The sequence below is a fragment of the Balaenoptera borealis genome (genome assembly GCF_965194805.1).
Source record: "Balaenoptera borealis genome assembly, chromosome: 13".
Classification (NCBI taxonomy): domain Eukaryota; kingdom Metazoa; phylum Chordata; class Mammalia; order Artiodactyla; family Balaenopteridae; genus Balaenoptera; species Balaenoptera borealis.
The window spans coordinates 60655800-60681299 of NC_138870.1; the positions used below are offsets into that span (position 1 = coordinate 60655800).

At 42.3% G+C, this 25500-nt stretch overlaps 1 protein-coding gene across 1 annotated transcript in view; it reads left to right on the forward strand.

Moving 5' to 3' along the window:
- Positions 1 to 25500, forward strand: part of TPH2 (tryptophan hydroxylase 2) — an 88231-nt gene that overhangs the window by 29416 nt on the left and 33315 nt on the right. The window contains exons 6-8 of the mRNA XM_082351682.1: positions 624 to 820; positions 6315 to 6450; positions 21644 to 21770. Of these exons, the coding sequence (XP_082207808.1) occupies positions 624 to 820; positions 6315 to 6450; positions 21644 to 21770 (460 nt within the window). The remainder of the gene's footprint in view (positions 1 to 623; positions 821 to 6314; positions 6451 to 21643; positions 21771 to 25500) is intronic.

Below are 25500 nucleotides of genomic sequence, written 5' to 3' on the forward strand. Positions count from 1 at the left end.
CTTTATGGAAAAAGTTTGCTGACCTCTCTCCTAACTGACAGGGCTTAATGTGTACACCTCTCAGCATGATGTATAATAAATGTTCCTATTTTGCAGTTGGCAAAACTCTCACTTTTAAGTTTGGCATAGACTTTTAGTATTTCCCAGACATTTCTCTCACTGAATAAATAACCTCAAAATTACACTAGGAGATTGGGGTGAGTTTCCTACAAAGGACAAAGAGGACCCACAGGCAACTTTATTTTCAAAAGACAACATCCATTTATTACTGTTGTCAGGTGATTGCAGAAAAGGTTCTCAGAGCACAGCTTTGGACCTAAACCAGTTCCTTCCAACCCAGAACTCTTAACTTGTTACTGATCCCAGTGTCAGAGCAAAAATCTTATCAAATGTCCATAAGGATGTGTGAAGACGTAACTTAAATCATTTATATGAAAGTTTAAACACAGACACAAAATTAGAAGGTTAGCATTTTCTTCAAAAAATAATACTTAGTGGGATCCTTTCGGACACTCAGGTGTCCCACTTTACAGGAATCTGACTCACATAGGTATGAAGGTGAGAAAACACTTAGCCCAGTGACCCAGAGCTAGATTCATTCATTTCTCTTCTCTCCTGCCTAGTGGTCAGCCCATCCCCAGAGTGGAGTACACAGAGGAAGAAACTAAAACTTGGGGCGTTGTGTTCCGAGAGCTCTCCAAACTCTATCCTACTCATGCTTGCCGGGAGTATTTGAAAAACTTCCCTCTGCTGACTAAATACTGTGGCTACAGGGAGGACAACGTGCCCCAACTTGAAGACGTCTCGGTTTTCCTGAAAGGTAAGCTTCACACGGGCTCTCTCTTCCTACCCAACATCCTCATGGGCCGTCTAAGGACACACCTGGCAGCAATCGCCCTTTTTCCAAATAAGAGCTCCCTTTGATTTAAAAAGAGGAGCGCTGCACCAACAGTTACCTGGGCCACCTGTGGGAAGCAGAGCAGGGCCTCTGGGCGGGGAGATGGACTCAGCTTTTCACCCAGCCCAGGGCCTTGGTGAGGTCTCTCTGGTGGGATGTTTTATACAGCGAACCCCAACCGACATTTGCAAGTTCAGCTTTGAGCTTTTTCTGATCCAGGAACGACTCTGTTGGGCTACATAGGCATGGAATGATCTCAAAGGTAGCTCTGTATTTGCTTTGCTAAGAATGATGTGCTGGATGAAGGAATATCACGGATAATGTTGAGCATAGTGGCTTTCCTCTGGGGAGGAGGTCAGTCAGTTAATCAGATCGCTACTGTAAAGTATAAATCGTGCCCGGAACGGTATTGCTGGCGTGAGAGCAGGGAGCGAGGCGAAGCAGAGTCCCCTAGCGTCCACCTTCTCTGTGTGGTCACTCTCCTCGCTGACCCTCCTGGGACAGCAACTGGGAAAACTTCAGGCTCTTGTGGGGATGGGGGTGGAGGTGAAGTTTTACAGTGGCCGCACTTCCTTCTGTGTCCTTCACTGCAGGGAAGTCCTCGGGTTCTACTCTTTTCTCTCTCGTCCCCATTTCAGGCACAGCAGTTCTGAAAGCTAAAGCCTTGCCGCCCACCTCTTTCCCTGGAACCCCCTTCCTCCCCTGTCTTCCCTGTTTCTATCAGCGATGATAGGTTCTCTAGACTCATCAGGCTCTAAGGATTCCTGGTGCCGAAACTCGGCCTCTGTTCACTGGTGCCGAATAGAAATGCGGAGACAGAGTTTGGGGTGAAGTAGAAAAGAATAGCTTTATTGCTTTGCCAGGTAAAGGGGGCCACAGAGGGCTAATGCCCTCAAGACTGTGTGTCCACCCTGGAGGGGGTAGTGAGGAGTCTTACAGTGTTCAAGGAGCAGGGCGTGGTCAGCTCATGGACGTTCTTCTGACTGGCTGGTGGGGAGGTAATTGGGAGCCAGAATCAACAACCTTCTGGCTCCAGCCGGTCTGGGGTCTACGTGCTTGTGGGCAGCATACAGTTAACTTCTTCCACCTGGTGTGGGTTTCAGTATCTGCAAAACAGCTCAAAGGACGTGGCTCAGAATATTATCTATATAGTCCGTGAGGAAGAACTAAAGGTCCTTGACTTTGTTTAATGGCTAAAGTATTATTATTTTGTCTTGCTTGACTGTCTTCCTTTCTTTCTGCATTTTCTCACTTCTGATTAAATTTATTCTTTTTTAAAAATTTAATTAAATTAATTAATTTATTTTTGGCTGTGTTGGGTCTTCGTTGCTGCGCGTGGGCTTTTCTCTAGTTGCCGTGAGCGGGGGCTACTCTTCTTTGCGGTGCGCGGGCTTCTCACTGCGGTGGCTTCTCTTGTTGCGGAGCACGGGCTCTAGGTGCACGGGCTTCAGGAGTTGTGGCTCGCGGGCTCCGGAGCGCAGGCTCAGTAGTTGTGGCGCACGGGCTTAGTTGCTCCACGGCATGTGGGATCTTCCCGGTTCCAGGGCTGGAACCCGTGTCCCCTGCATTGGCAGGCGGATTCTTAACCACTGCGCCACCAGGGAAGCCCCCCTCATAGGGTTCTGCTCGGTTACACTCCTCCTCTGAAGTCCTACCCCGCTCCCCTCACTGCCACACTTAATCAGCCTTTGTATAAGCTTCTTATTCAGCTGTAACACATTACCGCAAACTTAGTGACTTAACATGAATGTATTATCTTACAGTTCTGGAGATTAGAAGTCTAAAATCAAGGAGTTGGCAAGGCTGTGTTCTTTCTGAAGGCTTCTGTTCCCTTGCCTTTTCAGCTTCTAGAGTCTACCCACATGCCTTGCCTCGTGGCCCCTTCCTTACCTCACTCCAGCCTTTGCTTCCATTGTCACATGTCCTCTGACTCTGACCCTCCTGCCTCCCTCTTAAAAGAATGCTTGTGATTATATCGGCCCCACCTAGATAATCTAGGATGATCTCCCCAGCTCAAGATCCTTAACTTAATGACATCTGTAAAGTCCATTTTGCCATCTAAAGGAACATATTCCCAGGTTCAGGGCATTAGGGTAGGGGCTTATTAGGAGGACCTAATTAGGACTGAACTTACCCCAGTCTCCAGGTATTGCCACTTCTAGCTTTGTGACCCATCGTGAACCTGTCCTTTTCTTTCCATTCCGCTGCTACCATCCACATTGAGGTCCCCATCACTGCATGGACACCTGTTTCTTCTCCCCTCTACTCACCTGCCCACTGTTTCCAGATGAAGCTTCCTAAAGCATTTCTTCGTTCCTGACATCTCTGCTCAGAAGCTATCAGCGGCTCCCCTTTGATTTTACTGGGGTTGGCAAACTATTTATTTTTTTGTAAAAGGCCAGATAGATAGTAAATATTTTAGACTTTGTGGGCCAAGAGGCAAAATCGGGGCTATTAGGTAGGTACTTATTATAACCCTTTAAATGTGACCATTAAAAAATGTAAAGGGAGTTCCCTGGTGACCTAGTAGTTAGGATTCCGGGCTTTCATTGCCACGGCCCTGGATGAAATCCCTGGTCGGGGAACTGAGATCCCACAAGCCGTGCGGCGTGGCCAAAAAAAATGTAAAAACTATTCTTAGCTCACAGGTGTACACAAACAGGCGGCAACCCGGATCTGGACTACAGACCATAGTTTGCTGGCCTCTGGTTTGTACGCGCAAGTTCTGAACTGCTCAGCCTCAACTCACGGCCCTGACTGAGCTTTCCAAGTGCGTCTGCTGCTATGACTGCACCACACAAACCCTCTGTTCTAGCTGTGGGTCTTCATACCACTGCTTAGGCTCTGTGCCTTGCTACAAAAGTCATTCCTTCACCTGCTCAGATTCTACCTGTTCTTCAAGGCTCAGAGCAAGTCCTGCCTTCTTTATGAATCCTCATCATAAGAGCCACCACAGTTTCATCCTAGCTCATGTGTGTATCAGGAGAGAGGTAGGCATGGCCTGACAGCTGGTCCACTGAGAACCACACTTAGCGTGATGGGAGGGCCCCATGCGTGGATGTCACCCATGATATTTGTTACCGAGAGAAAGAGATTGAGGACCATTGATCAGTGTCATTTAATTACCGCCTAAATGCATAATGCCTTATGCTGTTGCTTAACTAGATTATATTCTCCCTAACGGCCCTGCCTCTGGCATGTCCCTTTTTGTTTCCCATGGTGTTATGTGCGTATTATATATTTACCATGGTCTTGATTATTCCTATGTGGGGATGCTTTTTACTGCTTTGTCTCTCAAACCCCAGGAATTAGATTACCATCTCATAAGTTTTGCCATATCTGTCACCCAACTTAATATTTTTATGAGGGGCAGTATAGTACAGTACAGATTCTGGATGCAGAATGCCTGGGGTTGGGTCATGCATGGCTCTGCCGGTTCCTGGCTGTGTGACCTTAGATAGATGAATTACCTTAACTTCTCTGTGCCTCAGTTTCCTCTCTGCAAACAGATAATAATTTTATCTACCTTACAAGGTTGGGAGGGGAAACTAATTGATATACCCTAAAGCCCTAAAGTTATTGCTTGACACACATTAAGCATAGCAGAGTTTTAGTTACTATTACTACTATTATTGTTATTGACTTTCACACCTTTGATGAACTGGGTACTGGGCACTCAGTTTGCATCATTCATTGGTACACAGCAAGCACAATGTAAATGTGTGTATTTTTATTTCTTTTAATTGGCTCACTTTTAAAATACCAAATTTATTTTTAAAAGGAAACTTTTTAAGCAATGGTAGTCACAAATTCAAATTTCTTGATGTGATAGATACATATATTTTTAAATTTATAAGAAAATAAAATACGTAACTATTAAACTAAAGGATGCTTCCCCTGTACCCCACATGTGGGATACTGACTTTGTTGACATAAAATTCAAAAAGAAAAAAAAATACACTTATCTTTTTGATTTTCAGTGGAGAACAATCAATCCACCTGAGAACTTTTGGAATAAACTGAACACTGTTAGAATTACAGGTCTGAGGAGGCCTGAGAACAGGGTTATTTCCTTGTAGGTACCCAGAATCCCAGGGTGGACTTGTTTTATATGCTTAATTGCTTTTTATCTTTCAAAACCATTTCTAACCATTCTGAGATGCTTTTCTAATGAGCTGAGGTTTTCAGAATGGGAGCCTTTACAGTGCTGGCATCAGAAGAAGAACCCCTCCTGTTGAAATTTTCTGGGCCTTCATGAGCAGGAAGTATTAAGCAGTCCTTAACTGGGTTAGCAGTCTAGGCTGATTTCATAGATTTTATTGTATTCTGCTTATTTTGTTTTTTTCCTCTTACCATAAACCAGCAAAGCATGCAGAGCTTTAGCGTACCTTTTCAAACTGCGGTAATTAATATAATTGTTTTCATAATATCAAAGAAATGGGATATTGCAATGTGGAATGAAGGGGTTAGGTGGTTTTGACAATAGAAAGCTGTCGTGTGAACTGATTCCAGGATGCTAGTCAAGGGGGTGAATTAGCTCTGTGTTCACTGACCACGTACACGCAGAAAGAATCCCTATCTAGGTGTGTCTTTAGAAAGATATCAGGTAATCTGTAGTAAGCATCACTTTATTTATTTATTTATTTATTTATTTATTTATTTATTTATATTTTTTAGCAGCTTCATTGAGGTATAGTTTACATAACATAAAATTTACCCACTGTAACTGTACAATTCAGGGATGCTAGTAAATTTATAGAGTTGTGTAACCATCACAGCAATTCAGTTTTACAACATTTCCATCACTGCAAAAAGTTTTCTTTTGCCCCTTTATGGTCAGTCCTTGTTCTTACCCCTAGCCCTGGGCAACCACTGATTTGCTTCCTATCTATAGATATTCCTCCTCTGGACATCATATAAATAGAATCACAAAATGTGTAGTCTTTTGCATCTGATGTATTTTAAAAAAATTATTTCTTACTGAGGTCACATTGGTTTAGAATATTATATAAGTTTCACATGTACAACCTTATATTTCTACTTCTATGTACACTACCTTGTGCTCACCACCAAAAATTTAGTTTACATCACTTTAGATTGTAATCTTCTCCTGCGTATTTGAGCTTTCTTATCCTAATTTGGCCTCTGAATTTAAATCCTTAAGGTTTTTTTTGCCTTTCTTTCCATTTTAATGAACGTCTTATTCCCCTGGAAACCATCATTCGTGAGTGTATTTTAGTCATCCGAAGCCACAAACACGATAGCTGTTAACAGTGTATGTCATTCAGTTGTCAAGAGTTTTAGGACCTTGATTACTTTGTTTCTAGAACAGCCTTATAAATGATAGGAAGCCCTGCTTGGACCATCAAGTCCTGTCGGGTTAATATTTAGTTGACTCTTTCTGTTTCCTCTTTAGAAAGGTCTGGCTTCACCGTGAGACCAGTGGCTGGATACCTGAGTCCTCGAGACTTTCTGGCAGGACTGGCCTACAGAGTGTTCCATTGTACTCAATACATCCGCCATGGCTCGGACCCCCTCTACACCCCGGAACCGTGAGTACCCACACTGGAAAGCTGGGCTGGATGGAGACAGCCACATTGGAAAGTGGTCAGGGCTCACTTTACTTGAGAGTAAATTGGGTCCAGGAACCCTAAAGACCACTGTTCCTTAGGCCACCGAGGTTATCACTTTGCTTATGATGCTGTTTTACCTGAATAGTCTTGTGATTGATGGGCTGCCAAGGTCTTCACTGGGGAGCAGAGAGCAGTAAAGTAGCTGATGGTGACAGAAGTGGGCGGGGATTAGAGCTGAGTCTCCGAAGCCCCCTCCCCTTCCTAGGGGACAGAGGTTCACTGACCAGCTGGGTCCCTGCAGGGTCACTACATTGTTTTTTTTTCTTTTTTTAGCTCCTTTCAGCATCCCTGAAAGTGTTTTCAGGGTAAACAAAGGTTACTTATAGGACTCCAGACATTTGGGAGAGAAATGCTTCTTAGAGTGGATGAATGCTCAAAGGAGAGCTGTCAGAGCTAAGAAAGGCAATCTCTAAATCTAGCCCAGAGGGTTTACAAATAGCAGGCACTTTGTTAGTTGCCTTTGAATAACTGGTCCTCCTGAGACCCGCGGTAGCTGCCACAGTGTATGCAGAGAGAGAGGGCAAAGAAATGAGATTTTAGCCACAGAGGTCTATAAAATTGGAGGAATAATGTGTTACATTTTTACCAACGTACTTTCAACCAATTCATTCAGCAAACATTTATGTGGAATGCTAGCAGGGAGGTGCAGCGGATTCAAAGATGAATAAAATGTAGCAGCTGTTTTTTTAAAGCCTCTCTCATTCTGGCCGGGGAGATAGAAACATAAATAATTACAAAAGAATGTGTTTAGGGCTGTAAGGGTGTGTGTGTGCAGAGTATCAGAGTAGCAAAGGGGAGGGAACAGTCCCGAAAGGCATTTCAGAGAAAGTGAAAAATGAGTGGGGGTCTAGAAGGGTGGGTTGGAATTTCTTTTTTTGGGTAAAGCTGAGTGGGGAGGGAGGGGAAAGCTTTCAAGTCAAGGAAAACAACCAGTACAAAGATGTGGAGGCATAAAAGAGGCATAAATGAGCAAGGCTTGTTACTTTAGAGTGGCCAGAGCATAGGTATGTGTTAGGGATGAAATGACTCTTCTGTCCACAATGAAAACAGTCATTTGTCAAAACAGGACCTTTGGGCTTAATTCTGTAGGCGGCAGGGAGCTGTCCAAGGTCCCTAAGCATGATCAGATAATCGTCTTTGAGAAAGATGATGAGGGTGGGCACTGGGAAGTATGGAGACTGAACTAGCTGGAAAACCAGCAGGAGCTCCCGTTCCAGTGAAGGAATACAGTTTATAAGCCATCAGTGGGATAGGATGAGAGGTCACCTCGGAAAAACATCATCAAGATGGAATTAACAGTATTTGGTGACTATAATGAGGGCCAGGAGATGAGAGGGTCCCTAAGACAATGCTAAGGTTTTTATCAATAGATTGGGAAGCTGAATGGGTAGTTTTTTCTAATAATAATTGAAAATATTGGAGGGGGATTAGGCTTGGAGGCAAGAGGGAATAAAAGAGGGAGAAAAGAGGAGGATTTGTGTTTGGAGCATCCTGTCTTTGAGGGGCCCACGGGTGGGACCTCCAGTTGGAGAAGCCCCTGGTAGTTGGAAATAAGGGCTGAGAGTTCAGAAGTGAATTAGAGCTCCTGCTGTTGATCTGAGTGATTTCTTCTTCCATGACTCCTGACCACACAGACAAGAGGAAGCTAAGTCAGAGCATGGAAACTCGGGATTCACTACCTTGGGGTTGTTTTGGCAGGCTCCTTTTTGTGGGTTTTATGTCATTCATTTGTTTCTTAAATTATTCTTATGATTTTATGAGTAGGTAACACATGCACATGATTCAGCATTCAAAGCTTACGAAAGGGCACACTCTGAACAGTGACTTTTTTCCCTCCTCTGCTCCCTTGACACCTGCTGCATCCTCCCCAGGGGCAACCACTGCTACCAGTTTCCACTGCGTCCTTCCAGATATACACTGTGCAGACACAATTCTCTGTAAAGGTCCCTTTAATCCTTATGTATAACAAAGTCCCAAGTCTCTTCCCAGCCACATGCTGTAGTTTGAATCTATGAAAGACTAGATCGGGAGTGCTGTTTCCTGCCCAAGCACTTTGGCAGGCATTGTCTTTGAAATGCAGTCCCATTTCCTCAATTGAGAACCAAGAGGGCAGCTTCTCCAATTTGTGAAGTTCAGCTTGGCTCCTGTGTTTTGTGCTTGTACTCTGCTTCCAAGTAACTGCTTCTAATTGCTGAACTGTTGTAGTTGAGGCAGCACTAATGAGACAGAGACGGGCCCTGAAGAGGCAGCTAGAAATGAGAGTGAAAGCAGTGAAAATACAGTATCTGAAAAAAGAATTTTGTTATTTTCCTCTTCACTGTGGGAAGAATGTATTTTGATAGCCTAGCTCTCAACACATATTGGGTGTTAAACATAGGTTGTTTTACCATTTTACATTTTAAAACTGGTCAGGTACTGGGGCTTGAATTTAAAAAAGCAGTGGCAGATTGGGTTGCTTCCCTGGGGAGGTTCTGGCCTGGAGGACAGTAGAGAAAGTCCTGGAGAATCAGTGACTCCTGATTTTCTTGGTGGGAAGGGTTGCTTTTCCATGTGTTTCTACCTGGATTGAAAGGTCACCGATTCTGCTAGAAGCGAGGCTCTTTCTCCCTGGAGCACTGCCTGAGGCAGGGATCCTGCACACTGTTGTCGCATAGCTACTTATTTTGATTAGCTGTGATCGCAAGCAACTTTGTCACTAATCGAGTATTGAAGTTTACAAATGATTTCTTTAAAAAAAAAGTCAATTGGGTCAAATTCAAGGTTATTCCAATAAGAGCATCCCTCTCACTCAGTGGAATGACAGGGAAAGAGACAGAGCTCTAAGTTACGTGGGTGTGCGAGCATCACCTGGCATGCGAATAGTGGCAGAACAAAAATTTGAGAAGACAATCCCCCAGTCTCCTGCTCTCCTCTTTGCTTCTCTGGGAAGTCCATTGTGTTCTGTGTCATATTGCACCCTCTGGCCACTTTATCTTTTAGAACAGGGTTTCTCAACCTTGGCGCTATTGATATTTTGAGCCAAATAATGCTTTGTTGTGGTAGGATGTTTAGCGGCATCCCTGGCCTCTACCTGCTAGATGTCAACAGTACACTCCCACCCGTGCCAGATGTGACAACCAAAGATGTCTCCAGAAACTGCCAAATGTCCCCAGGGGGCAACATCTTCCCCAGTGAGAACCACTGTTTGAGAAGAAGAAATTTGGCAGGTCATTGTTGCTCTGTCTGACAATTATTTTTCTCTTAGAAGCAATCTGTAGACTTTGTTTCCGTTCTAAAACACCAATCTGGCTGTAGCATTCCCTTGTTTGACCTCTGTTGGTTCCCTGTTACATACAAGGAAAAAATTAAAAATGTTTTATGTCATCAAATCACATCTTCTGTCTCTCTTTCTACCCCCCTCCAAAACCTTATGCTCCAGCCGTACTGGACTTCTCACCGTCCCCGTGAGCCTGTTGGTTCATGCCTTTGCACAGGCATGAGCCAACGCAGGTGGTTCATTTGGCCTGGAATGACTCTTGTGAAATCATTTTAATTCTCAGGATTAAAGCTCAGTAGCAACCTTTTCTGTGAAGACTTTCCCAGGCAGAGCTAGATATTCCTGTAATACTTTTCCTTCCTTCTATTTTAACACAACACTGCATGGTAATTATTTGTTCACGTGTCAGTCTCCTTCATCAGACTGTAATTAACTCAAAGCCAGCTGACAAAGGCAATACAGGAACAAGAAGATCCAGACTGAGGTTGGAGTGGATCCCCAAACCTGGCATATAAAGTAAAAACTGAGTCCACAGTGGGCTGAAGCCGTGAATGCCACTGCCACCAGAAGGTGCCAGGTTTGAGACATGCGCAGAGTTCCAGGCTCAGTCTGAGATCTGTGGAGTGAAGGGAACAGGGGAAGCCCCAGCTGCACCCTGTGTGGTGGTAGCACCTCCATCTGCAGGGTTGCAGCCCTCCACTCCTTCCTGCAGCTTTACTTTGATTTCAAGAGCTGCTGCTGGACACCCCTCCATCAATAAGGCATTTTAATATATTCAGTGTCTTCAGGCAAAGTCATGAACCATTAATGGTGGAATTTTAGACACCAGTTGAGACTGGGAGGATAGGTCACTTGGACCAGAATAGTCTTCTCTCCACATCACACCCAGGAGGGGCAACCTATTTTGCTCATCTGTTTTGCTTTGGGAATGAAGATCATTTCAAAAGAAAAAAATGGTTGTTCACTGTGAAGCTGAAGGAGAGGAGGGAAAAGAAATGTGAAGCTTGTCCCCACCTCCCCCTTATGAAAATAAGAGAGAGAGAGAGAGAGAGAGACAGAGGGAAGGAAAGAAAAAGAGAGAGACCCAACTGCACTTCACAGGGTGCTAAGAAGACATTTTCCCCCTTTGGGTAACAAACCCTGAATATAGTCTCACCTTAAAGGTAGGAAAGCTCATTGCCCTCTCTTAAAAAACAGTGTCAGTCTGTGATGTGTTCTGAGTTTTATTTGAACTTCTTAAATGTGACGTCAAGAAGATACGCTCTGAAATTGGCAAGCAGTGGTGCAGGTCCCTGCAGGACTGTCCTGCGTGTGGGCGTGCTGTGCATGTCTGAAATCAGGGGGAGGACAGCGGACCAGAACAGTGGTAGGAACATCTCTGGACTTGCCTCTAGAAGATTCTTGCTGGAGAGGGGCGGTGGAGATCCAGTGTGTTTCCTAAACTGGTCTTGGGCACACTGCAGGGAGAAGAGAGTTGGAGGGAGGTATCTTTCCCTCACTCCTTGGTCTTGTCTGGTCTGGTCTCGTCTCTGATGTCAGCCTTCTGGTGTTCAGAGGGCACTTTGGATTTTCAGCTGTCGTAGCATCCTACCCGCCCACTCCCAGTTCCTCTTTAGTTCGTTTGGCTTTTCTTCCCCGGACACTTCCTTCTAGGGGATCTGTGGTCTCTGTGCTTCGTAGTTTCAACAGACTTCTTGAACGTGTTTTGTGCAAGGTGGAGGTTAAATACTTGCTCACTGAATTTGCATGTGCACATGTACTTGTGTATATGATTTCCAATTTTATCTGTAGTCCTGACGGCCAGTGGTATCTTAGAAATGCAGAGCTCTTTAATAAGAAATAAGGTTTAATAAAACCATATTTTCCTGGGGCCAAATCTCATGCTTTTCTTCAGAAGCTGTGTGGACTGACAGAGGTCTTGGAAATGAAGGAGGGTAAGGCAAGAAGGTCCTATTTTCTAAGGTATTATAATCCAGTCTTGTTCTCTCCAATATAGCCCAAACCCACCCATCCCATCTAGATTTCTGAATGAAGACCAGAGGCGGCCAGATGCCTCAAGGTTCTGTACCTTTGTAACATAAAACATTGCCCAGAGCAGTGTTGAAACACACATCCACAGCACAACCCTCTCACCCCTTGTCCTCTGCTCAGGGGGAAGCAACCGGGCATTTTCAATATAAACATACATTCTTCAACATCAGTTCTTGGAGGTCAAGCCAGTACAATATCTGTCTTTCCAGTAGAGCTATTGCCAAAGTAATAGTGCAGTTTTGCACCAGAAATCCCTTTAAAAAAATGTTTTAATGAAAACATTTAAAAATATGCCTTCTGTTTTGTTTTTCAGATGTTGTGCTTAATATACTAGTAACAGAAATATCCTTTGCACAGCATAGCATAAGCTTATTCAGTCAGGGAGTTTCGGATTCAGGGCTGCATTGGGATGATTGAGGATTCAGTACAGACCGATGCGGGTCTATCTTCTTCTGCTCTTTCCCGCTGTGTCACTTTTCAAATCAGAGAGCAAACTTTCACCACTAGGAAAAAAGTCATGGCACCATTAACTCTTATTGCACTGTTTACTGCCATAATGCAACTAAATGCATCTGCGTTAAGGAAAATCTTTCTTGTCACAGTTGGACACTTTAGGGGCAATTAATGTTATTTTTAAATATAACTGTTTTAAAGTTTAAAAAAGGTTTTGCAGTCAGGTGATTTTTCTTATCATTGCTGCTGTGTTCCACTTTTACAAGAAAAATAAAAGTGAATTATTTCTAACTTTAGTTTTCATCTATTTCTAAGCTAAGCAAGTGAATTTTATGCTTAGCCCTTGCTTATTAGAACAGAACCCTCTCTAAAACTGGCAGATGTCATTCATTTCCTTTTCCTGTGGGTCAGTCATTAATGCTGACATTATTTGTTAAATAACAATACCAGCAGGTGAAGACACAGGCTTTCAAATTTATAAGAAACATTGACTGCCCCTCTCTTGATCAAAGAGATGCCTTTCACTAGGTCTGTAATGAGAGGGAAGATAGGACCTTTCCTTCTGTGACTTTCCCTCCTTGCTGCCGTCTGAGGGATTCTGGGTCTGTGAACTTGTCTGATTTAAGCCCTGACCGTGATGGGTGTTTTTAATATTGGGCCTTGCTGAAGTCACATCTGGGCAAGGTCTTACTGAAGAGGCAGGAAGATAAGCCAGGGTTTTATAGAGTTTAACCTTCATTCCTATGAGCTCTGGTTTAGCTTAAACTTGCTCTTTCCCACAGATCACCCTCATCCCTGCCAAGTGCAGTGCCAAGCTTCCTGCCCAGCCAACTGGCTTCCTCCATGGTTCTGTCATCATTTTGCTGTTCAGGAGAGCAGAGCAGCATCGTACCAGCGATTCTCAGAAAATAACATGTTCTCAGAAAGCTGATCCCATCTGGCCTCCCTTTCCTGAGTTTTATCCCGGAGCTCACACTCCAAGCTTAGCAGCCATTGTCTCCCTCGGGAGAAACTTGGTTTGGGCTACACCCAGGGTCAGTTAAGACGTTAGAGGCCCTAAGCCGAGAATATTTTCACCCCTTCCATTCTCCAACATAGATAAGTTCAACAACAACAACAGCAGCAGAAGCAATAATAATATATTTTTTTTACTACTAATAGCCAACATGTATATATCAATATGTGCAGGCACTATTTTAAGTGTTGTATGTGGATGAACTCAATAATCACGACAACCCTCTGAGTTGTGAGTTACTATTATTATTCTGAATTTATGGATGAGGAAATTGAGACACAGAAAGGTTAATTAACTTGCTCAAGGTCACACAGCTGATAAATAGGGGAGTCAGGATTTGAACTCAGGGAGTAGTGCCAGCATCTGTTGGATTAACCACTATTCTATATTAAAAAGTAACACTATAGAGGAAAAGTCAAAACTTGTATATGTGCTGAAGTTGAATAGCTTCTTTCTTGATTTTCCAATTATAAATTTTATGTAAGATAATTGAGAGTGACACTTTCTTTCTTTAATTTGGTGGCCCTGCTTTGCCAGAACCCTAAGTACTGGATGTGCTTATTGGATGGTCTAGTGCTGTGCTGTCCCATCCAGTGTTCGGTCCAACTACCAGGCTTTGTTAGAAGCCCGCTGTCTCCTTTGATCTTCACAGGGCCACCGTTAGTCTGCCCCTTTATCAAGAGGAGGCATCTTTTATTTCACTGAGAAAAAGAAGGGGAAAGTGCCTCACTACAGAGCAGTGATGCCTCCTTCTGTCTGCATCCTCAGGCAGAAGGCCTTATGGACCGCATGCCCAAACTCCAGGCCCCACCATCATCTCTCAGTGTGACTGTTGGTAAGCCACTTAACCTCCCTGTGTGAGGGCTGATGAAATAATGCTTTGATCTTTGCAGAGAAAAAGGCTTTATATAAATACCAAATAGGTCTACTCTTCCTTGCCACCTCTTAAATTCACGTGGAGGCTGAGGTGCCTTGTAACATTCCAGAGCAGCCTTAGTTACAAGGCCCGCGTTCCTAGACCTGGACTCCCAAGTTTTCAATCCTAATACTGTGTCTAGTTTTGTGAGGTGCCTCAAAGCAAAAATAACCCCTAGGACTTTTTATGGGAGCCTTTTGTCTCCAAAGCTCCAAGCACTCTAACAATAGACATTCTATAAAAACCCCCGCACACAACCCTATACATTATTTAAAACCTGTGCATTTTGAAATCAAATTTGTACCTAAGTGCCTGCTACAGCCCTGTTGTTCTCTTAGGCTGTTCATGGTAGTGACTTGGGATACAGCTTTCAGCTTGTGTATGTATATATTTTAGCAGATTCAAAGCAGGATTCCTTTTTTTCCCACCGCTCCACCCTCGCCAAGGTTTGCCTTCCTCGTGTGGTGCCAGTCACCCACAATTAGCACTCATAAGCACCCACACCTGAGTCACAATTCATAGTCCCTCAGTGCCATGTCGTCGGGGAGAAGCTCATTTATGTACCTTCAGGTGTGGAAGACGGGGGTGACCTGGGAAAAAAATTATTTTAGGAATATTTGCTTTTTAAAATTGCAAGTTCAGAAGAAATTCAAAATGACTGAATTTTAGGCAAGGAAGAGGTAACCACTGGTTGTACCTCTTCACCACCGTGTCGAGAATTATATCTATTGACAGGTAGAGAAGCCACCACAGGAGAGAAGGAGAAATGTCCTTTCTGACATTTCCCACATGTGCTCTGTTCGGCTGACGTCATTCCACTCATGGCTACGAGGTAGGCAGGATTGTCACCATTTTACAGATGGCAGTTCCAAAGATCAATGAAGTCAGGTCATTTCCCTATGGACACACAACTAGAAAATACCAAAACCAAGGTCTCGTCCAAGCCCTTATGCTACACTGGAAATTAGGAAAACTATGCTTGGGATTTATTTAGATTTACCTCTATATGGTACAGTAGAACCCCACCATCTCTGTTTTATTCTGTTGAGTTCAGAAAGCAGTTACTGAACGTCTATTATGTACCAGGCTTTCCTAAGCACCAGGAACCCAAAGATGAACATGGCATGACCTGTGTCCTGGAGAAACTTACTGCTGCTTATTTAAGTGATAAAATATCTTCCAAAAGGGCAAAACCTCCTGAAGTACAATAGACTTAGGTGTAAGTATAATTTAATGTGCAATAATACCTAACTTGTTGGGAATTTATGTTTCTAATGTATTATCTTACGACATTGTTTAAGAACTCCATGAGATAAGGACCCTTATAATCTCTAGTTTACAGATGAAAAAACAATACATCTGTGCTGTCCAATATGGTAGACATGTGACTATTTAAATTTATTAAGTAAAATGAAATAAAACCATAAATTTAGTTCCTCAGTAGTGCTGGTCACATTTAAGATGTTCAGTAATCACCTGAACCAAGTGGCTTACCATATTGGACGATGCAGATACAGAATATTTCCATCATTGCAGGAAGCCCTATTGCACATCACTGCTCTAAGTAACTTGCCTACACAGGAATGTGTAACATGGACTTAGGGCTGACTCCTGACAATATACAGTTCTTATAACCCTTATGTTATATTACCTCCTTAATATCTAGTGAAAATTTGGGGAGGAGGAGCACACAGGGAAAGAGTTAAAAAAATCTCTTATTTATTCAAGAGATGAGAAATACCTGAGATGATGGGGAACTGGAGACCTATGGACAGTTTCCCTTGAAGCCCTTTTGTGGTACTTGTAAGAACTGGAAACTATTTCTTTCACTAGATCAGGAAAGTTAGTACTTGCCGTTTGCTCTTTTATGGAACCATGAGGTAACTTTTGCTCAGGGTTATTCTAGGATTATGTCTTATTTACTTTTAAGTCTCAGTTCCTAACATAGCACTTGGCATATAATAGGTACACAAAAATGCTTCTTGAACTAAATTCCAAAAAAAATAAGTGTAATATCTTCTGCTGGTCTTAATAGAGTTGTACTGAAGAAGAGTAACATTGATGGCCTTCCTTATGATTCCTAGGGGGAAAAAAGGAAAGAAGATTTCCACCAGGGCAATATCCAAGTGCTTGGCTTCATAAAAAGAGGGCCACATATGTATTTATCTATAACCTGACAGGGACATAAGGCGGAGTGATCATCAGAACGGCCTAAAATCTTATCGGCCTAAAATCTTATCTTATCGGCCAGATTTTACAGTATGCTATTTTAAATCTAAAGAAACTCTGTATATGGCTCTAAAACAAGCACTGAAAACAATTGCCCCAATACCAAATTAATTCCTGTTATTATCTCCTCAGTGAAGTGAAAACAAACCAAGTCACCCCCTTTTCAATGTGTCCCGGTGTGTTATCCCAGATTACTTGCACTTACCCATCGAAGGTTGTGTGAAAGCTGAAAAAATACCCTGTTTTGGCTTCCAGCTCCTCCTCCTGTTTCTTTTCATCAGTGCAACCTCCACCCCCCATCCCCCAACCCCATCTTCCTTTTCTTCTCTTCATGATTTAGCTAAAGTGTTGGCTTCTGTGATATTTAGAACAAACAAAACCTATAGAAATAGGGTTTCAAAGACAGATGTGCTGATTTGGGATGGGAAGCAAATGCTGCATGCCCACTCACTGCTTCTTAAAAGCTTTAATTTACAGCAAAAATAAAAAGTTGTTCAACACGAAGCAGGACGAGTCAGCTTTGAAAACTGATAAGAGGAGAAGAATGCCAGACCCATTTTGAATTTGAATTTAACAACTAGGACCCTTCTTTTCCCAGCAGCAAAGTGATTGCAGCTTCCTTAGAATGATTTAAGAATTCCCTGGAGGCATTTTGCCCAGGTCCCTTTGTAAGCTTTAGAATCCTCCTAACAGGGCTTATCAGAGAAGATTCCAATTTAGAGCAGCAAAAAGTTTAGTGTCTGTTATCAGCTCTAGCTTTTCTTTTTCTATTTTTTTTTTTTTCAAAAGGAGACATGATGTTTTACAGTGTTAACAGTTTTGAAAGGTCCTACATTTCCAGTGAACAGAGTGCTTCTGTGAAAAGGGCACTGAGAAGCATTATTCAGGCGAAAATGCATCAAAGGGATGTGAGTTAAAAAGAGAAAAGTTTGCCGATGTGGATGGAGATTGGAGGCAGCGTGTGCTGACAGGTGCAATTATAGCCAAATAATTGAATCTTTTAAGAGAGATCTGGTGAGATAAGGCAGTAGTTGTGGACTCACATGGGAAACCTGTTCATAATTAGATATTCAGGGTTCCAGCTGTGGATGAAACACCAGCAAAGGGATCGTGAACTACTTTACAGGCAGGACATAATAACTATTGCACTTTGTGAAGCGGTGTGAGACAGCATGACTTCAGTCCCAGGGAAATTAATTGATACAAAGTTTGGAGAGGAGGCTCAGTCTTCTCCTGCAGATTCGCAACAGTCTGGAACCTCTTTCAGCCCCTGAAAGCTAGTCAACCCAGCTTCCAAGTCCTTTGGTCTCAAAGAAACTAAAAAAAAATGTCAACTTTTCAAAGTTAATTAATTGCTTTAGTTAGCAACATTAAACATCTTTCTTTGTTGTTCGAAGAGTTTCCAGGCACTTCAGTTTCCTTTGTCCATACCACGTGTCTTAGCCAAAGACACTGGGATGAGAACAATCCGGTGTTTATTTCTGAGAATGTTCCACCAAAGTCATAAAAGATAATAACCTTATTTATGGTCTTGAAATATAGGTGCTTGAGCCTTGACTCAATGAGAAGTGGGGTTACTGTACGAACTGCATCTCTACTTGCTCAGAGATCTGAACAGCAGTTCCTTCTTAGGGTCTCTACGTGGAGACAGCGGCGAAGAAGGTACAAACTAGCGCAATCATTTCTACTTAGAATAGGGCAAAGGCATCCCCAGCATTCCATTAGTAATTCTGTTAGACTTCTTGCTTCAGGTTTTCATTCTTAATGAAACAATATAACTTATTCTGCTGTGCTGTATGATTTTTTTCTTTCAAATTTATAATTTATCTTCTATGTATGGTTGGATTACCTTGTAATGCTATTAAAGGTTCTTAAGTTGGCTGTGAGTTATAGGTTTCTGATAATTACACCTTAACTTAAATCTCAGGTGATAGTTCCTTTTCTACCACAAAGAATTGAGTCCTTAAAGCCTTTGGATCTCTCATATTTTCCTTCTTCTTTCCTTTTTAACTGCCAACTTTTCACTTTCCCTTCTACCTATAAGCCTTTGGACTCCATTGGTACTTAGGCAGGTAGAAGACTCTTCTTCAAGTATTTAACAAGCTCAAAAGTAAACCCAGTTTTGCAACAAGAATCCACCACTGTAACCATGACCTATCCCATTCTCACATTAGGAAGCACGCAGCACCCTGCCTGACCCATAGGAAGCATTCAATACATGTTGGCCACAATAGTTGTTCTTTTAGCTACTGTTTAATTTATTTATTCATACCATGAGCTAATACTCACCATCTTTAGTATTTCCCTGGAGTTTGACATCTGGTCTAATTTTGAAATTATTGTTGTCATATTTTCTGCCTGGTTCAGTAAGGGTGTTTTAGTATTTACATCATAAGCTACAATGGGGGTACTCAGATTTATCCATGGTGGGCCTCTCAATTCCAACATTGGTGCAGACTGCGTGACCTTTAAAAAACTGATCACAGGAGTGAGTCTACAGGGTCCACTCTCAGCGTAGAAGTATGCTGAATCAAACACCTTTAACTGATCTCTAACTGAGTCAAGTGCATGTGGAGGAGTAACTTGCTACCTAGTGAACTTTCCTTACCACCTTTCATTGTTCCTCAGTATGTATGTATGTTTGTATGATGTAATTTTAGTGGCATTAAATTTGGGCAGCTCAAAATTACATAATCACATTTAGCTTTAGTTTTAAGTACTAGTTGCTTGAAGCCTGTTCAGGGTGTTCCAAGCATCACCTGTTATGCCAGGGCGTCTCCACCCTGCCTGTGTCTTATGATCACCCTGCGAGCTTTTAAAACAATGTAGCTGCTCAGGTCTGTCCCAGAGAGTCTGACTGCATTGCTCTTATGTAGCGCCCAGTGATTGGTATTTTTAAAAAGGCTCCTCGGGTAATCTGGAGGGTTGAGGACTGAGTGGCAGGAAAAGAGACTTAGGACACACTGGCTACATTTTTACCTGTGCTAACCAGCTTGGTTAAACTTTCCCCACAACTGAAGCTGTGCCCCGCACAGCCCTTCTCGTTTACTCCACCTTGTAAGTTAATAGAACAGAAGGAGCATAGCTTTGAGTCAGAGGAATCTGATTTCAAATCTTGTCTCTGTCTCTTATTAACAGCGTGTCCTTGGGAAAAAAATGCTTAAATTTACCGAATGTTAGTTTCCCCGTTTATCAAATGGGTATAATAAGACTTCTTTGTAAGTGAAGATGAAATTACTAATGGGATATGAAAACATTTAGCCCAGTACCCAGCACATAATAGGAGCTCAGTATATTTTAGCTTTCTTTTTTTTATTCTTTTAATAAATTTATTTATTTATTTATTTATTTATTTTTGGCTGCGTTGGGTCTTCTTCGTTGCTGTGCACGGGTTTTCTCTAGTTGCGGCGAGCGGTGGCTTCTCTTGTTGCAGAGCATGGGATCTATGCACGCAGGCTTCAGTAGCTGTGGCTCGAAGGCTCTAGAGCGCAGGCTCAGTAGTTGTGGCGCATGGGTTTAGTTGCTCCGTGGCATGTGGGATCTTCCTGGACCAGGGCTTGAACCCATGTCCCCTGCATTGGCAGGCGGATTCTTAACCACTGTGCCACCAGGGAAGGCACTATGTTAGCTTTCTTTTTTTCCTCCATCTGTCTTTAATTTCTTCATAGGTAAAATGAGGGACTCTGATAACATTTAAATTCTCCTTATTCCCTAAAATCCAATGAGTCTGATTCACCACCTTAAGGAGTATGACTGGAGAGTAACCACCACATATGCTTTTCCACAAATTCAGTTTCTGTACAAAAAGGAGGCTGTTGGCACCCAGTTGATAGAGAATGAATTTGGAGTTTCCTTCAGTATCATGTCCACGTATTCTCAGTTGGCTGCTTTTTCAACCTGATGTGTCTGGGAAGTGGCTGGCCAGGGTTGGGCATGTGGTTTGAGCTGTGGGAACAGAACTTTTTGACCAAGTAATGCCATATGTCTTATGTTGGCACCCATCATCTGCCCTTGACCACCATTCCCCTGCTTCAGCCTCATGACCATCCAACTTACTTTATACTTGTGATATTGGTGGTAGTACCTGGCATTTATGTTATAGCATCTATTTGAAGTGATACACTTACGAGGAGCCCAGGTGAAATTAGGAAACATCTTTCAATTACTACCTGGCTCATTAGTTTTTGTCAAGAAAATAAAATATTGTTGCCTTTTGATTCATTTCCAGAGAGTCATATATTCCAGGATAGCTTGGTATCAGGAAATGGTTTGTGATTCATGGCAATGACTCAGGAAGGCATCCGCCTTGCTTCACTGTGACACATACCTGCCTTTGCCTGGTCTCTGGCTCCAAGTGGAAGCACAGGCAAATGAGAGAGGATGTAAACTTCTATTATTACCTAGTTCAGGCTAGGCAAAGCAGGGGACTGGGAGGGTCTTCCAGTGTGAAGGCTCAAAAGAGTTGCTTGTGTTATAGACAGATAAATTGTCCATGGGAAGAGACATCTGTTGATGACAATAGGATCTTCTGCTGTTTCCCAGTGCCCTGCAAAGTGTAACATGGGATGCAGTGTAACTTAATGGTTGACAGCAAGAGTTTAAAAATCATGATAAGCTGGATTCAAGTTTTGGTTTTATCACTATCTGTAGCAAGAATAGGCAAAGTTTTTCAGTAAAGGTCCAGCTAGTAAATGTTTTAGATTTTGTGGGCCATATGGTCTCAGTCACAACTACTCAACTCCGCCGTTTTAGGCAAAAGGAGCCATAGACAATACATTAATGAATGGGCATGGCTGTGTTCCAATAAAACTTTATTTACAGAAACAGGCAGTAGGCCAGATTTGACCTGCAGCTGTAGTTTGCACACCCCTGGTCTACAGAACGTTGCACCAATAAGTTACTTTAATTCAAGTTTCTCTTGAGTATTCAAAGAGACAGTGCATATAATAAAACACTTAACACATGTTTGGCATATGATACGCTCTTGAAAATAGTAGTCACTATTATTTTGTTAACATATCGTATATCATATAATTTAAGATGCCATGGTTGTAAGATGTATCTGGATTTCAGAGTTGATAAAAAACCTTAGGATTGGTGAAATTTGGTAACATTAATTACGGTAACAAGGTTATAATTAGAATTTTAGGTCTTGTTCTGCCAGTGATAGCTTAACTTGTCTAACATTTCTCTGTGATGTTTTTCTTTTCAGAGACACATGTCACGAACTCCTGGGACATGTCCCTCTACTTGCGGATCCTAAGTTTGCTCAGTTTTCACAAGAAATAGGCCTGGCATCTCTGGGAGCATCAGATGAAGATGTTCAGAAACTAGCCACAGTGAGTTCATTTTCAACCTAAAAACCCATTCTGTTTATGTCCATTCGTAAGGTAAAGAAAGTTTTAGAGTTACTGACTGTGAGTGATAAGGCAAACATTCTGGAGAGGGCATGGCATCTTTACTTTTCCCCATGTGTGTTCCTTTGAAGTACAATGTGTTCTTGGCCTATTAACTGTCAAAATCTTTGTATTTTATCCTTCTCATTCAGGGATTGGCTAGATTGTAGATATTTGAGGCTTGCAGGTCATGAGGTCTCTGTCATAACTACTTAGCTCAGCCAGTGTGGTGTAAAAGCAGCCACAGACAGTACATGAATGAATAAGTGTGGCTGTATTCCGATAAAACTTTATTTATAAAAGCTGGCGGTGGGCCAGGTTTGGCCTGTGTGCTGCAATTTGCCAACTCTTGTTCTAGTTCAATGTTTATTTCCTAGAAACATTTGTAATAATGAAAATTATGCATTTATGGTAAAGTAGAGGTTGTACTCGGGATTATTTCTGATTAGTCAGTATGGGTTTGGTCAGACACAATTTGAGCCAGCAATAAGCAGCTCATGCTAAACAATTATTATAAGTGCAAAACCAGAAAAAGATTTAATAAATACTATAGTCTCAGCAAGGTTCTTCTCAAAACAAGCGGTATGAGAGGAAAGGTGTAATGTTGGCGGTTACCTTTAAGCTGCTGAAGAGCCAGATCTAGCAAGCTCATATGCCTCATTCTAGCCCCATTTCAAGGAGCCCCGAGTGAGAAAGAGCAGGTTTAGCAAACTCACCTACCTACAGGGTCCAGTGTGTTAGCCTCAATGAGCAAAGGTACTGGAGGAAGAAAATATAGGATCCTAAATTGTGTGTATTTGACACAGACACACATTGATGGTGTATTAGGCATGTAGGAATATTCTTCACTCCCACCAAGAAACAAGTGTTCTCCTAGACTTCTTAAGATGCAAAGCCCTTTCAGTATACCTTTTGTTTCCTAATTTTGATAGAGATACAGGAACTGAGAAATATTTTTCTACTAAAAGAGCAATAGCAGTGCAAAAGCCATGCTGTTGGTGTCAGTGTGGGGATGAGTAGGGTTGAGTGGGGACTGCGGTGAACTCAGGAGAGCATGCCTCTTCTACAGCAGAAGCCTGCCGGGTGGGAATGTGGGCCTTTGTGTGGCTGGATCTCCAAAATTTTGGGAGAGGCTGGAAATCTAGATTTCTAAGCGAAATTTAATGATTTTAAAATGTTGGCTCTTAAAAAGAAATCTACCATTACAAGCTGAGGAAAATATATTTGTAGACTGAATTAGGAGCTAAGCTTCCAATTTGTAACCTCTACTCTAGGGATTGTATCTCATGTATATTGGCTATCTATTACTGCGTAACAAGTAATTCCAAAATTTAGTGGCTTAAAACAATAAACATTTATTATCTCATAGTTTCTGTGTTCGGAGATTTGGGAGCAGCTTAGGTGAGTGGTTTTGGCTTAGGGACTTTCCTGTGGTTGGTGTTAAGATGTGGGCTGGGCCCGTAGATGTCTTCAGGTTTGGGAAAGTTCTCCCAAGCTGGCTCAGTCATGTGGCTGTTGGCAACAGGCTTCCTTCAGAAGAGAGAGAGAGAGAGACAGAGAGAAAGAAAGAAAGAGAGAAAGAGAAGGGAAGAGACAGAGATAGTTACTGAGGGAGGAAGTTGTAATGCCTTTTGTGGCTTGATCATATGCTGATCACATCAGCCACATTTTATTCATTAGAAGGGACTCACTCCAGCCCATACGCAAGGGGAGGAGAATTCGTCTCCACTGTTTGGAGAAAGGAGCATCAAAGTATTTGTAGATGTATTTCAAAACCTCCACAACATAGGTCCTGTTATTTAATTCTCAAACCTAAGCTCCAGCTTTAGACTCCACATTTTGGAACTTTTCTGTGCCTTTCAGATTTCTCTTGAAATGTTTTGGTTTCAGCCTTTGATCCCTACAGTTTATACTCTTGATCAGAGAGGAATGTTTTGCTTACTAGTCTTATTCTGAACAGCTACAAACTGGGATTCAACCTTGCCAGGCTGTGTGAGTGTGTGTGTGTGTGTGTGTGTGTGTGCGCATGTGCGCGCGCGCCTGTGTGTCCAAAGAGAGGAGGAGAAGGAATGAGGTAGGACTTCATGGATGTGAATGTAGGTAGATCCTAGTGGGTGATCTAATTTCTTTCTTAAAAGTAGTGACAAGAAAGCAGTTTTATTGCCCCTTCCATTAAATGATGATTGATTAATTCCATCATTCAAACTAACATTTACAAGGAATATGACAGGGTCCTCACTTTTCAGAAATTCATAGTCTATATAGATAAAACTAAGATTTGTCAGAGGAGAGAAACTTTGTGCTGAGTCTTGAAAGTTGAGAAAAAGCCAGCCAAGTGGTGAAGGGGGAAAGGAAGAGTAGAGGGACAGTTTCATTTAGAATAAGAAATCTTTCTGGTTTGGGGGCTAGACAGGGAATGCCAGGGAATGCTGAAGCCAAGGATTGCCTTTTGTGTTCATTTTATATCATTACAATTAACAAATTACTCCTGACTTAAAACAATATAAATCTGTTATCTTACAGTTTCATAAAGTTACAAGGCTGACACACTTCTCACTGGGCTAAGATTAAGGTGTCAGCACCTTAATATTAACACAGAGAGGGCTGTGTTCCTCTCTGGAAGCTCTGGGGGAGAATCTATTTCCTTGCTTTTTCCAGCTGCTAAAGGCTGCCTGCATTCCTTGTCTTGTCTCCCCCTTCCTCCATCTTCAGAACAGTAATGTTGCATCTCTCTGACCTTCTTACCATCGTCATGTCTCTCTCTCTCTCTCACTGACCTTTGCTTTTAAGGACTGTTGTGGGGTCTACCTGGATAATTCAGAGGTATCCATTCAAAGTCCATGTCTACAAAGGTGACATATTCACAAGTTCTGGAGATTAAGACATGGATATCTTTGGGGGGCCATTATTGTTTCTATTTTTACACTTGCAAGATAAAACTAATAACTGAACCTTGAAACCTGTTTTACTAGGGCCAGTGAATTTGGAGGATGAGTAAGTTTTCTTTTGGAATTTACATTCTTTAGCATGGTTCCAACACCCTTGGCCATGGATTGCCCTAGCCCCAGTAGCCAAAAACACTTCCATCTATTAGAGATCATTAGATCATTAATCTTGTTTCTCTCACTTTCTTTTGTCCTCTTTTTCAATTGTTCTTTGCCTAGAATGTACCTGCTTTTCTGTAGAAGCCCATTCGAGTCAACAGATATTCTTTAAGTGGCTAAAGAATCCTAGGTACCATGAGGTAGGAATAGGGAAAAGACAAAGAAGTTGTACTTACTTCAAAGAACTCATGATCTAGTACACAAAAATACAGAAAACCCAGAGTCAGTGTTAACTTTTATTTACGTACATAAGCAGATGTGTAGGAGAAGTGGATTTAAGGTCAGTCTTCTAAGTGTGTGTGAATTCTGAGTTCATTGTCGGAGACCGGGGCTCAGAATCGGGCAGGGACCAGCAGAGAGGTTCTTCTCTGTATAGAAATAATTGGTGACAGGTTAGGGAGGATCAAGAGTCTCCCAAGGGAGCCAACATGTCTGGAACCTCATTCATGGTGGCTTTGACTTTAAGTCTTTTGAAAGTTTACACCAAAGAGAGTATAAACTTTCAAAAGACTGAAAAGATTTTGAGTCTCTTGTAAATGCAGTGGAGAAGTTCGGGCTGGGGGTGGTGC